This window comes from Hemiscyllium ocellatum, chromosome 30 (assembly GCF_020745735.1).
Source record: "Hemiscyllium ocellatum isolate sHemOce1 chromosome 30, sHemOce1.pat.X.cur, whole genome shotgun sequence".
Taxonomy (NCBI): Eukaryota; Metazoa; Chordata; class Chondrichthyes; order Orectolobiformes; family Hemiscylliidae; genus Hemiscyllium; species Hemiscyllium ocellatum.
Genome location: NC_083430.1, coordinates 53,231,264 through 53,246,376, shown reverse-complemented (window position 1 = coordinate 53,246,376; position 15,113 = coordinate 53,231,264). Strand labels below are relative to the sequence as shown.

The window sequence follows — 15,113 nt, the reverse complement described above, 5'->3', positions numbered from 1 at the left end:
TACTAAAATTGATTTTGCCATTAAATTTGTTTTCAGGTGAGGGCTGTTTATTCCAACAGAGTAAATGTTTCAGCTCGATGGAAGAAATACATTCCAATACCATGTATAGTTCAGTAAGTATGACAATCTTTTTTCAATCTTTACTTGGTTACAAACGGTTGGATCTTTCAGCATTTACCACCCATTTCCTGCCAAAGCCCAGATGAGCATGAGAAATGTGGTGAACAGTGTGGTGCCATACTCTCCAGTCCTCACACTGTCCTCACCCTCCCTCATCTCTTCTCTCTGCCTACAATTCACATCCACTCAGTGTCCCCATTGTTTCTAAAAATTCCCACTGAATGTGATTGAAGAATTTTGTCTATTTTGGGACATAAAACCAGGATCCACTTTCACCCATGAATATCTCAGTGACACAAGGGATGTAAAGTATTATCAATGTGTAGTCGAAAAGGAATCTCATATTTTATTACAATTAATTACAGAGTTTGTTTCTTTAAATTCCAAATTTGTTTCAAGCAGTATTGTCCCCTGGCCCCATTCCACCCTCCCAACGCTCCTTGATGGGTGAAATCTCACAGGACGTGGGGTATAAGTCTGTACCCACTGCTTTAATCCAAATTCATTTGACCCTGGTTAATGAGGACAAAGGAGAGCAGGCAGGTGTGAAATTCACTTTAGAACATAGAACAATACAGCGCAGAACAGGCCCTTCAGTCCTAGATTAGATTAGATTAGATTACTTAGATTACTTACAGTGTGGAAACAGGCCCTTCGGCCCAACAAGTCCACACCGACCCGCCGAAGCGCAACCCACCCATACCCTTACATTTACCCTTTACCTAACACTACGGGCAATTTTTTAGCATGGCCAATTCACCTGACCCGCACATCTTTGGACTGTGGGAGGAAACCGGAGCACCCAGAGGAAACCCAAGCAGACACAGGGAGAACGTGCAAACTCCACACAGTCAGTCGCCTGAGTCGGGAATTGAACCCGGGTCTCAGGCGCTGTGAGGCAGCAGTGCTAACCACTGTGCCACCGTGCTGCCCACTGCCACCGTGCTGCCCACGATGTTGCGCAAACCTCTGAACTATTCTCAGCTAATTCCCTTACACTATCCCATCATCATCCGTGTGCTTATCCAAGGATTGTTTAAATCTCCCTAATGTCGCTGAGATAACTACATTGGCAGGTAGGGCATTCCATGCCCTTACCACTCTCTGAGTAAGGAACCTGCCTCTTACATCTGTCTTAAATCTATCACCCCTCAATTTGTGGTTATGCCCCCTTGTACAAACTGACGTCATCATCCTAGGAAAAAGGCAGGTGGAGTTTAATTTAGATAAATGCAAGGTGTTGCATTTTGGGAAAGCAAATCTTAGCAGGACTTATACACTTAATGGTAAGGTCCTAGGGAATGTTGCTGAACAAAGAGACCTTGGAGTGCAGGTTCATACCTCCTTGAAAGTGGAGTCGCAGGTAGATAGGATAGTGAAGAAGGTGTTTGGTATGCTTTCCTTTATTGGGCAGAGTATTGAGTACAGGAATTGGGAGGTCATGTTGCGGCTGTACAGGACATTGGTTAGGCCACTGTTGGAATATTGCGGGCAATTCTGGTCTCCTTCTTATCGGAAAGATGTTGTGAAACTTGAAAGGGTTCAGAAAAGATTTACAAGGATGTTGCCAGGGTTGGAGGATTTGAGCTTGCAGGAGAAGCTGAACAGGCTGGGGCTGCTTTCCCAGGAGCGTCAGAGGCTGAGGGGTGACCTTATAGAGGTTTACAAAATTATGAGGGGCATGGATAGGATAAATAGCAAAGTCTTTTTTCTGGTGTCGGGGAGTCCAGAACTAGAGGGCATAGGTTTAGGGTGAGAGGGGAAAGTTATAAAAGGGACCTAAGGGGCACCTTTTCACGCAGAGGGTGGTGCGTGTATGGAATGAGCTGCCAGAGGAAGTGGTGGAGGCTGGTACAATTGCAATATTTAAAAGCCATCTGGATGGGTATGTGAATAGGAAGGGTTTGGAGGGGTATGGGCCGGGTGCTGGCAGGTGGGACTAGATTGGGTTGGAATATCTGGTTGGCATGGACGGGTTGGACCAAAGGGTCTGTTACCATGCTGTACATCTCTATGACTCTATGACTATGACTTTCACTGTCTAACCTATCTAACCCTCTGATTATCTTGTATGTCTCTATCAAATCCCCTCTTCGCCTTCTTCTTTCCAGTTATTACCAATCCAACACATTTCAATTCCAATCCTGCTGGAACTTGAGAAAGTTACCTTTTAAATGTTGGGATCGACTACAATCAATTTGAATGTCATCATTTCTTGGGGAGATTTTGTTCTCCTTCCTCTGGGTATTAAGACTGAGAGAATTGATGAGAATGTTGTCCAAACAGCCTGCAAAGAGCAGCCTTGATGGTGAAGCTTCTCCATTTGCCTGTTTGCCCTGATTCAAACAAACTTGACAAAGGAGAAAATCCAAAGCCTTGCTAATGATCTCAGCAGTGAGCCAGAATGCAAAGTCAGGCTGATGTCATATCAGAACCGTGCCATTTCCCTCCAATCAAATTCCCATGGTTCTAATTTATTCCAGTTTTATAACAAAATTAGAAGATGCAAATTTCCTCAATTATATTTCCTGCTCTTGAGTTGCACATGATCTCACTGATATTTCTTTTGACAAAGTCCAATATGGGAGATTGACTGAGAAAGTTAACGCATATGGAATTGAGGGAATTGGCAAGATGGATCAGAAACTGGCTTAGTAATAGAGTACAAAGGGTAGTGGGAAAAGGCTGTTTGAGTGACTGGAGGCTGGTATCCAGGTGTGTGCCACATGGATCAGTACTGGGACTGTTTTTGTTTGCTATATACAGAAATGAAATAGAACATGGACGAGTTGGACCAAAGGGTCTGTTTCCGTGCTGTATATTCTGTGACTCTATGACTCTAAGAAAACATGAGGAAAATATTAAAGAAATTTGGCGGTGGTTAATAGCGAAGATGATGGTTGTAGATGACAGCTAGGTGTAGATGGGCTGGTCAGATCGGCAGACCAATGATGGATGGTACTTAACCCTGATAAGTGTGAGGTGATGCACTTTAGATGAAGAAACAAGAAAAGGGAATATTTAATGAATGGCAGGACACTGGGTAGCTCAGAGGAACAGAGGAATCTTGGAGTAATTATTTACAGATCCCTGAAGCCAGCAAATCACATGAATAGGATTGTTAAGAAGACAAATAAGATGTGCTCTCAGAAAGATGCTGTGAAACTCCGGTTACTGAAGGGTCTGTTTCCATGCTGTACATCTCTCTCACTCTATAACTTGCTTTCATCAGTCAGGGCATAGAATATAAGAGCAAGGAGCAATGCTGGAGTTGTACAGAATGTTGCTCAGGCCACAACTGAAGTATGGTATGCAGCTCTGGTCACCTCACAACTGGAAGGGTGCGATAGCACCAGAGGGTGTACAGAAGAGGTTCACCAGGATATTGCCTGGGATGGAGAAACTGAGCTATAAGGAGAGACTCGATGGGTTTGAATTGTTTTCTCTCCAGCAGAGAAGACTGATGTATAAGATTATGAAGGCTATAGAGAGGGTGAATAGAGAGCAATTGTTGCCCTTGGTTGAGGGGTCAGTTATGGGGGGGACACAGTTTTAGGGCAAGAGGCTGGAGATTCAGAGGAGATTTGGGGGAAAAAACCTTTTCAGTCAATAGGTGATGGGAATCTGTAATGCATTGCCTGGGAAACCTTACACATTTGGATGAGCACTTGAAATATCACAACATCCAAGGATTTGGGACAATTGCACATTGTTGCGATGAGTACATCATTAATGGCAGTTATATCGGTGCAGATCCGATAGGCCAAAAGGCCTTTCTGTGCTGTACGAACCTATGAATGTAAGTCCATCTCCTTGATAGTGGGCAGACGGCTGAGATTCCAATACAGTATGATCTATAGCTACTCCTTGCATTCAGTGCTTTCCCCAAGTCCTAATTGTTTATGTTCATTTCCCTCTGAATTAGGGCACTTTACATTTTACAGTGTATGCTAATCAGATACTCAAGAAATTGCAGCATAAACTGTAGTTGGGACAATCAATACCCCCAGGGAAGTGTCCTACACCCAACCATTTTCAGCTGCTTCATCAACAACCTTCCCTCCATCATAAGGCCAGAAGTGGGGATATTCGCTGATGCTGCACCATTTCAAACCCCTCATACACTGAGGCAGCCTGGTGCCCAGATTCAACAAGATCTGGAGGCTATCAAGGTTTGGGTTGACAAATGGCCAACAGCATTCAGGCCACACAAGGGCAACCTTCAACAAGAGAGATTCTAATCATCGCCCCTTGGCTTCCAATGGCATTGCCAGCGCTGAATTCCCCACTATCAACATTTTCAGTTACTGTTAAAGGGAAACTGAACTGGACTAACTATGTAAATGTAGTGGCTACATGAACAATTCAGAGACCAGGAAACCTGACAGTGAGAACTCAACCCCTAAATCTCCAATAACTAAAAGCAAAATACAGTAGACCTGGAAATCTGAGACAAACACAGGGAATGCTGAAGAATCTCAGCTGGGCTGGCAGCATCTGTGGAGAAAGGAAGAGAATTAACATTTGTGTCCAGTGACCCTTCTTCAGGGGTCAAGGACAAGGGTAGCCGGTACCTGGGAATACTACCTCCTGCAAGCTCCCCCACAAGCTATTCATCCACACAAGCCACCCAGACTTGGAAATATATCACCGTTCCTCCACTGTAGCTGGGTCAAAATCCTGGAATTCCCTCCCTATGACACAGGAGGTGTACCTACACTAAAAGAACTGAAGCGGTTCAACAGGCAGCTCATCACCACTTTCTCAATGGCAGCTAATGATGGGTAACAATCCTCACTCAGTCCATGAAGCCCACATCCCTTGAATGAGTGAGAAAAAAGGCTACAATTTAAAAGTACATCAGCATAAGTGTGAACAAGACAATTTTGGTCCTTAGTTTAAGAGATAAAAATGAGTCTAATGTTTGTGCTCAACATTAGGGTCCAGCTTTGATCAGATGTTCATTTCCACTTGATTTAAACATCATATTTACAATGAGGTTATCTTCTCAACTTGAATGTACCCTCAAACGAAAGATATTGCAAGTTCACAAGGCAACCTTATTTATAATATCCAATACAGTCGACAAACAGGTCGGTGCAACATCGAGGTCAAGGGCCTGTACTGCGCTGTAATGTTGTATGTTCTAAGTTCTATAACACTGCAGGATTTTGTTATAATGCCAGAGACCTCTTGCATGTACGTTATTTACAGTTGAAATATCTAAACAGGTTCACGATATACTTGGTTGACAAGCAGAAAATGTGGCTTCAATTGTTGAACTAATGACTCATTTCGACTCAACAAACACAATGCCAGAGCAATGCACACATGACAACGCACAGAAACCCAAATACTGGGTCCACATATCAAAACCTGAAAGCAGAAAGTTCATCTACTACAGTTAATCTGTTTAAGTGCAATGATCCTGAAATCCCACACAGACTTGTTTGATTCCTGAAAGGGGAAAAAAAACTAATGATTTTCTAATCAGAAAAACACTCTGAAGTATACACAAGTTGTCCTGAAGATCAATATTTCATTTTCGTCTGTGTTTCAAATTGTCTCTGTCCACATTCTCAAAATTAGTTCAAGCTCACCTTGAGGGGTAATAAGTGGGATACGGAAGAGATATAGTGGGATAAGATAGGTGCTGAGGGAAAGGAGTGATTACATTCGAGCTTATAAGAGTAGATAATTGTCCCATAGCTTTCTCCATCTATTCTTGTTCCTGCAACTTTTGCTTCTATCCAAGGTGGCCTGTTTCCCTAAAGCCTTCAGTATTTTATAAGTATTTTGTCAGACATAGTTTCTGTGAAAATTTGGCTACACAATGTCTTATAAATATATATATATATTAACACACTGTCTCTCCCGAAGTTTCATATATTCCATTCCAATACCCCATTCAATTCCTGCCCACTGTGTGTCAGACTCTGCTTCCCTTCCAAGCCAGGTTCCTAATGTGGTGTTCATGCTAGCTCCTGCGCCCACTCTGCTTCCTCACTCCATGTAACTGCACACATCCCCGGTCCCTCGTCCTCTACTGTGATTTAAGGAAGGGCCAACAGCACAAGCATCAGACATGGACAGCCAACTGCCGCATGCACACACAAGGTTGGGGTCTGCTCACAAATATTGTTTTGATGAATTGTAACAAATCCTTAATGCCCAGAGAGAATCAGAATGACACTACACAGACTGCTTGAAAAGATCAATAGGATGATCCAAATGAATCCCCAGTGATGGGATTTTACAATGATCCACCAGTGAGTGGAATGATGTCATGGGGAATGATGAATAATTTGGGATTCTGATGATCTAATGGGCTTTTCCACATAACAATTTACAAAAACCTTTTTATGGGGGAAACATTTTGTTTATTTTGTGCTACTTTGAACAAAACAATCTGCTTATCTAGTATTTTTAGGAATGGAGATGTGCTGAATCCACCTTTTCGATTGATTATTCCCAAGCATGTAATAACAAATTGGGATAAGATTCTTGCCATGATAACTGAGAAAGCAAAGATCCGAACTGGAGCTGTCCGCAGGTGGGTGCCATTGGGAAGTGGAATGTGATTACTGTCTCATTATTTTTCTTTTGTATTCTTCCAAATGTTATATATAATGGAAAAGGCTTATCTCTGTGGATGGAGTATAATTTATTTCTTCTGTATCATTTTCACAGCATTATCACAGTCATAAAACTTTATTCTAATAAGATCTAACAGTCTGTCTTTGCAGTAAGAAAGCTTAATCTCTTTGGGAGGAGGTGAAGTGGACTAAACTGTTCAAGGAAACAGTCTTTCACAAATTGTCACATTTTGGTTTTCATTGAGCCCCCACTTCAATTTTGGAGCTTTGTTGTTCATTTCCACAAAAATCACAGATTTAGAAAGATCTCCCTGTTGAACTAAATCCCTCCAGTTAGTTACATGTGATTGATTTATAAAGAGCAACAATTGTATAGCAACATGTGTTCTCTTTAAACAATGAAAAGTTAAAATATTGAATCTTCAGCATCCTCTAAAATCCAGGCTTCAACAATGTGGAAAATCTCTTAGCATATGATGGATTTTAATGCCATAGAATTTCTCTAAAAGAGCGGTTTTGTACTCTATTCAACAAATAGACTCCAAAGAATGGACTCAATTTGTGCTGTAAACCCCTGGAGCCAAGAAGGCACCATAAATATACCTGAGGTACCCATATCTAAGAGATCTCAATCTGCTGTTCTCAATTGTTCTTCTTGGAGATCAAATGGCTAAAAGGAGTTTGATAGAAATTTGTAAAATCATGAGAGGTCTGGTTAGAGTAGACAATGAGTAACTGTTCCAGCTCATAAAAGAACCAAAAATCAGAGAGATCCTAAAGTAACAAGTGTGATGGAAGGAAACATGTTTTTACACCATGAGTGATTGGGTCTGGAATTATGATGAAGTGGAAGTGCTGATGTTGGACTGGGGTGGACAAAGCCAGAAGTCACATGACACCAGATTATTGTCCAACAGGTTTACTTGAAATCACAAGCTTTCAGAGCACTGCCCCTTTGTCAGGTGAAGTGAGAGAGAAGAGCACACAGATATAGAATCGATTGGCAGAGAGATCAAGGGCAGAGGAATCAAAAGATCATACAAATGGTGTGAGTGGAGAGTCAGATAATGAGTCTCTGCAGGTATCAGGAGCATCAGATGGTGTGAGTAAAGTGTCAACAGCTGAACAAAAACCAAAGAGATTACCTCTAATCCGATTAAATCAGGGAGAGAGATAATTACAAAAAAATAAAAATAAGGTGGTGCTGGAGACAAACAAAATGACTGGAATAACTTGATAGGTGTAAGGGTCACATGCCGAGGGTCGGACCAAAGTAATAAGTAATACAAAACTGCACAAACTGATTAAGGGAAAGAGATCATAACAATTTATCTGTCGAAACAGGATAATAAGGAAGATGTTACAGATAGAGAACAGTGTGGTGGGATTACATGAAGTGTAACATGAACTCAAGATCACAGTTGGGGCCATCTTCATGGGTACGGAACTCGGTTATCAGCTTCTGCTCGGTGATTCTGCACTAGAACATAGAACATAGAACATTACTGCGCAGTGCAGGCCCCTCAGCTCTCGATGTAGCACCGACTCATGGAACTAATCTGAAGCCCATCTATCCTACACTGTTCCATTTTCATCCATATGTTTATCCACTGACCATTTAAATTCCCTTAAAGTTGATGAGTCTACTAATGTTGCATTCCACGCCCCTACTACTGTCTGAGAAAAGAACCTACCTCTGACATTTCGGTTGTGGGTAAAGTGTTGGAAAGGATTATAAGGGATAGGATTTATAATCATCTAGAGAGGAATAAGTTGATTAAGGATAGTGACCACGATTTTGTGAAGGTAGGGTCATGTCTCGCAAACCTTACTGAGTTCTTTGAGAAAGTGACCAAACGGGTGGATGAGGGTAAAGCCGTTGATGTGGTGTATATGGATTTCAGTAAGGTGTTTGATAAGGTGTCCCTCAACTTAAAGCCATGTCCTCCCATGCTAGCCATCACCATCTGAGGAAAAAGGCTCTCACCCAATCTAACCCTCTGATTATCTTATATGTTTCAATTAAGTCACCTCTCAACCTTCTTCTCTCTAACAAATTCAGCCTTTCCTCATAAGGCCTTCCCTCCGTACCAGGCAACACCTTACTAAGTCTCCCCGAACCCTTTCCAAACCTTCTACGTCCTTCCTATAATGCGGTGACCAGAACTGTACGCAATATTCCAAGTGCAGCCGCACCAGTGTTTTGAACAGCTGCAGCATAACCTCATGGCTCTGAAACTCAATCTCTCTACAAAAAGCTAACACACCGTATGCCTTCTTAACAACCCTATCAACCTGGGTGGAAACTTTCAGGGACTTATGTATATAGACACAGATACCCTCTGTTCATCTCCACTGCCAAGAATCTTACCATTAGCCCCGTACTCTGTATTTCTGTTGCTCCTTCCTAAGTGAATCATCTCACACTTTTCCGCATTAAACTCCACTTGCCACCTAGCAGCCCAGCTCTGCAGCTTATCTATGTCCCTTTGTAAGCTACAACATCCTTCACTGCTATCCACAACTCCACCGACCTTAGTGTCATCCGCAAATTTACTAACCCATCCTTCCTATTCAGGTCATTTATAAAAATGACAAACAGCAGTGGCCCCAAAACAGATCCTTGTGGTACACTACTAGTAACTGAACTCCAGGATGAACATTTCCCATCAACCACCACCCTCTGTCTTTTTTCTGCTAGCCAATTACTGATCCAAACTGTTAAGTCACCCTCAATCCCATGCCTCTGTATTTTGTGCAGTAGCCTACCATGGGGAACCTTATCAAACTCCTTACTGAAATCCATATACACCACATCAACCGCTTTAGCCTCGTCTGCCTGTTTGGTCACCTTCTCAGTAAGGTTTGTGAGACATGACCCTACCTTCACAAAATCGTGGTCACTATCCCTAATCAACTTATTCCTCTCTAGATGATTATAAATCCTATCTCTTATAATCCTTTCCAACACTTTACCCACGGCCGAACTAAGGCTCACTGGTCTATAATTACCAGGGTTGTTTCTACTCCCCTTCTTGAACAAGGGGACAATATTTGCGATCCTCCAGTCTTTTGGCACTATTCCTGTAGACAATGACGACGTAAAGATCAAAGACAAAGGCTCTGTTGTTGTGTATTTTGAAGACTGCTTTGGAGGATACTTACCCGAAGATCGGAGGTTGAATGTCCTTGATCGCTGAAGTCTTTCCTGACTGGGAGTGAACATTCCAGTCGTACAATGGGTTTCAAGATGCCCTCAACATAGCCAGAGAGATCCTCACACAGGGTCCATTGCCTGATACAATGGTATGTCCAGGTGTCCTGGATTTGTCTATCTTCGGAAGGCAGTGTAAGTCTCCTATGCAAGAAGTACGCGGTAAGAGAGTCCGCAGGATATGCCCATTGCATATGCTGCAGGCAAGGATGCCCCAAGGCATGGTGTATTGATGAGACCATGCAGACACTATGACAACAGATGAATGGACACCATGCAACAATCGTCAGACAGGAATGTCTCCTCTCAGCCGGGGAACACCAGTGATCAAGGACATTCTGCCTCTGATCTCTGAGTAAGCATCCTCCAATGCAGCCTTCAAGATACACAACAATGCAGAATTGCTGAGCGGAAACTGATAGCCAAGTTCCATACCCATGAAGATGGCCTCAACCGTGATTTTGGCTTAATGTCACACAACATATGACCCCACCACACTGTGCTCTTTCTGTAAAACCTTCCTTCCTGGCCTGTTTTGACACCATCACCTTAATAACTTGTTACCATTTCTCTACATTAATTAGTTTACACAGTTTTGGATTACTTAATACTCTGGTTAAATCCTTGACATGTGACTCTTATACCTACCAAGTTATTCCAGTCATTTAGTTTGTCTCCAGCACCACCTTATTTTTAATGTTCTTGTAATTATCTCTCTGCCCTATTTAATCAGATTGTGGATCATCCCTTCGGTTGTTATTGAGCTATTGCCACTTTACTCACACCATCTGGCACTTTTGGTCATTTGTTTGACTTCACCTGATGAAGGAGCAATGCTGGAGGCAGAATAAGAGTCAATTGAAATATTCAAGAGTGCATGAGAGAATTGTTTGAAAAGGGTGGGGTGAAAAGGTAGGTGAGTAACACTGAGGCAAAATGCTTATTTGGAGATCTAGTGAAGATGGAGAGGTGATGGTCAGGTGTTATCATTAGACTATTAATCCAGAGACCCAGATAATGTTCTAGGAACCTGGGTTTGAATCTTGCCATAGAAGATGATAGAATTTGAATTGAACAAACATCTGGAATTAAGCGTTTAATGATGACCATGAATCCATTTTCAATTATCAAGAAAAACCAATCTGGTTCACTCATGTCCTATAGGGAAGGAAACTGTCATCCTTACCTGGTCTGGCCTACATGTGACTGCAGACCCACAGCAATGGGGTTGACCCTTAATTGTTGTCTGGGCAATTAGGGATGGGCAATAAATGCTGGGCCAGCCAGATCCTGTGAATGAATGAAAAAAAGATGGGCTGAATGGCTCCTTCTAAACTGGACCATTCTGTGATTTGAGTTTATGTTTTTAAGTGTATTTGTACGTTAGACACAATTCCAACATTGGTATTTTGTTTTATTTCTAGGCAAGGTTATATTTCTAAGCCTGGTTAAATTTCTATTTTGTGCTAAGAATGTGCAGTTAGATGAACACGAGACTGGTACTCTCTGGTCGACTGCACTGTCAGATTCATATTCAGTGTATTTTATTTAACACTTCAACTTCATAGCTTACATTTTCATACAAACCTCAATTGCTAATGATGGCAACAGATTCTATCAACTTAACTACATGAAACCATTGCCTTGCAACCCAGCTTGACGTCTGAACTCACAGCATCTACTGCATCCATAGAATCATACAGTACTAAAGAGGTCCTTCAGTACATTAAGTCTGCACAGAGAAAAACTACGTGGTTTCTACACTAGTCCCACTTTCCAGCACTTGGTCCATTGCCTTGAAAGTTTTGACATTTCAGTGCTCATCCACAGATGTTTTAATGGTTGTGAGGTTTCCTGCCTTGACTCTGCTCCCAGGCAGTGCATGTCAGACCCCCATCACCCTCTGGGTAAAAATAGTTTTTCTCAAATCCCCTTTAAACTTCCTACTTTTCATTTTAAAACTATGCACCTTGTTAGTGATCCTTCAACTGAGAGGAAGAGCTTGCTTTCTATCCAGCCTGTCCATTCTCCTCATAACCTTATACACCTCAGTCAGGACCATCCTTAACCTTCTCTCTCCTAAGAAAGCAACCTTAGCTTATCCAGCCTTTCTTCACCACTAACCTGCTCCATCTCAGACAACATCACGGTGAATCTCCTTTGCATCCCCTCCAGTGTAATTGCAGCTTTGCCATGGTTTGGTGACCACTCCTAATCTGAACCAAATATGACATCGTCTTAGATCATGATGGAAGTTTCTGACCTTACACCCTCCTCCATCACAAAGCCACCTGTTTCTCCATTGTCTGCCTGAGTAACCTGTAGCTGAATCATATCAGCCTGGATTACTACTGCGCTCACTGTCAGTTTCGTACCATCACTGTCAACAAACTTTAACTCTGAACCTAGACCCGATCCCGCTCAAACAGTCACTTACATATTGTCCTTTCCACACGAGCAAAACTTTGCTCTTGGCTAAACTAATTCCGCTCCACCCCCAGTGCCTCAAATTTAAAAGGTACATCCTCAGGTTTAAATCCCTCCCTGGTCTATCCCTCTTGGAGCTCAGTGAACTCTTCCAATTCCACAAATTAACCCCCTCACCTCTCCATTCCTCTGTGGAATCCCATTTTCATGTTCCTTGGGCATGATCCCTCAGCTCCCTACAGCACCCAAAACCATCCTATCCTCCCCCATCTCCCTCTACTCATTTCGATCCTTTCTCGGAGCTGACCTTTGTGCCACTCCTCCTGATATTTGTTACTTTTGGTTTCCATTTTCTTTTCCTTGTGCCTCAGTAAGTGGCCTGGCAGTCTATCTTCGGTCAAAGTGGTTTACAGGTGCAAGATGTTGTAATGTTTGCTGTTATAAATGTCAGTTAATGGTTAAGCCAACTATTCTGAGAGGGGTTTTCACTGTTTTAACTGTATTTTTTTAACACGAAGCTTCAATAGAGATGAGGCAGGACAACAAATTTTGGAATTAAATAATTATCCCAACAGCAATTTGATGATGATGTGATTGCTGTGATCTAATCTAATCTAAAAAAATATCCAGTTGGAGTGACATTGGTGGGCCTTTGGGTCTTTGTACAGCTCTCCAGCCAACCAGGCCACTGGAATGAATAATCATATTTTTGATATTCTTTTGCATTATTGCCTATTATTACATTTTTGATTTGAAAAATTACTGATAACTCATTCAAGTGTGTATCAGCCTCAATGAAAACTGCTTTATTTTCTATAGACTTTGTACAGTGAGTGGACAGATCATAGACAGTGGGGGAGAGTTGGAGAGTGGACAGTACTATGTAGCTGTGGGATCTGAGAAGTTCAAACATCTTCCTTACCTTGAACTCCTTGTTTGCAAAATGTCATCACAAAATGCTTACAGGTAATTTTAGTTCAGGCACTTGGTTTTATATCGTGCTGTTGTTTATAAGCTCAGTTACACTCTCTCACTTGGATGAGAATTACATTGCAGTGAATAGTTGGAGCTGAGATTATACCTACAGCAATAAATGAGTGAATGTATGTTTCTCTTCATAATGCCTACACTGTAAACTAAATTGTAGTTTCCTAAATCACACAAAGCTCTGCATTCCCAGGTTTTTGTTGAACTGGTACAGACCATATTGTTCAGATTAAAAGATACTAAACAGTGAATAAAGAGTGCCAGAGTGATCTAAACAAGTCAATGCAGTGACACCATGAATTATATGAAGCAATTGACCAGACCTTCATGTTTATATCATCAGCTGCTGGAGCTGTGTTAATGTAATGTTACACTGACAACATGTTTGAATCTATTCCATCTTGTGAAAGGGAGGGAGCATCTTGACATTTTACAAACTCTACCACGGACAGTGTAACAAACACAGGGGACAACAAAACTCTTGTTGAATAGCAACACAAGAAGCAAGTCTGAATGGCTAAGATGGACCTTTTCGAAATAGGTTTATCACAAGTTAATACTGTTAATAGGTTAATAAGTTATGTATTGACCAGGGATATAGTAACACACAGGGGCTGACTTGGTAGCTAAATGTGTTGTTAGTATTTTCTTTCCTTGAAATCTCTCAGCTAAGGAAATGCTGCAGGAAAGACAATTCTCCTCTATCTGTAATGCCCTGAGTTAACCTCTAAAAGACATCGGGAGCAACCTGGAGACACCTCTCCCCTTTCCCCAGCCCTCAGTAAACAGATGCTGATGTATTGTGTCATCACGGAGAGTGGGGGCATGGCTTTGACACTTTGTGACCACCTCTGCAGACACTGGTGTTCTGATAATCTCTGTCAATGGGACACAGCTCCATGGTGCAGACAAAGTGATACATCACTGTAATCTACATCTGATCACACCACCATCATACCGTCTCTCTGCTCCAGCATTGCAGGCAGTTGAGAGAAGAAAAATACTGGGAGGTTATAAACCAGAAATGATTCCAGTTTCACAATAACATTGAGACATTGAATAAAATAGTGTTATGCAAGTTTCAAAAGTCAATTCCTTGATTATAATTTTGGTTTCTCTGAGAGATTGATGAGTAAAAATCATTTAACTTAGTGCAGAGAAGTTTCCTCCCATTGTCAGTCTGGGTCAGGCTGGCTTATGTCAGGCTGGACTGTTACACTGCCTGCTCTTATTCTGAAGGGGAACCATTACATCACAGTCCAGCTTCTCATTGCTATTAGTACAGATACTGAGTTAAGACAGGTTGCTCAGGACGGGGCGCAAACTCCAAGCTGCCTTTAGTGATGGGAATCTGAGCTCCTTTTGCCTCACCTCCCAGAACTGTATTGAGTACAGGAGTTGGGAGGTCATGTTGCAGTTGTACAGGACATTGATTGGGCCACTTTGGGAATGTGCGTGCAGTTCTGGTCTCCCTGCTGTAGGAAGGATGTTGTGAAACTTGAAAGGGTTCAGAAAAGATTTACAAGGATGTTGCCAGGGTTGGAGGGTTTGAGCTATAGGGAGAGGCTGAATAGGCTGGGGCTGTTTTCTCTGGAGCATCAGAGTTTGAGGAGTGACCTTATGGAGGTTTATAAAATCATGAGGGGCATGGATAGGGTAAATAGACCCCAAGATTGTTTTTCTCTGGGATGGGAGAGTCCAAACCTAGAGGGCATAGTTTTAAGGTGGGGGGGGGGATTTTAAAGGGATTTAAGGGGCAACTTTTTCAC

At 42.1% G+C, this 15,113-nt stretch overlaps 1 protein-coding gene across 1 annotated transcript in view; it reads left to right on the top strand.

Moving 5' to 3' along the window:
- Window positions 1-15,113, top strand: part of dcdc2b (doublecortin domain containing 2B) — a 72,219-nt gene that overhangs the window by 34,517 nt on the left and 22,589 nt on the right. The window contains exons 3-5 of the mRNA XM_060847522.1: window positions 37-113; window positions 6,542-6,673; window positions 13,177-13,323. Coding sequence (XP_060703505.1) covers window positions 37-113; window positions 6,542-6,673; window positions 13,177-13,323 — 356 coding nt within the window. The remainder of the gene's footprint in view (window positions 1-36; window positions 114-6,541; window positions 6,674-13,176; window positions 13,324-15,113) is intronic.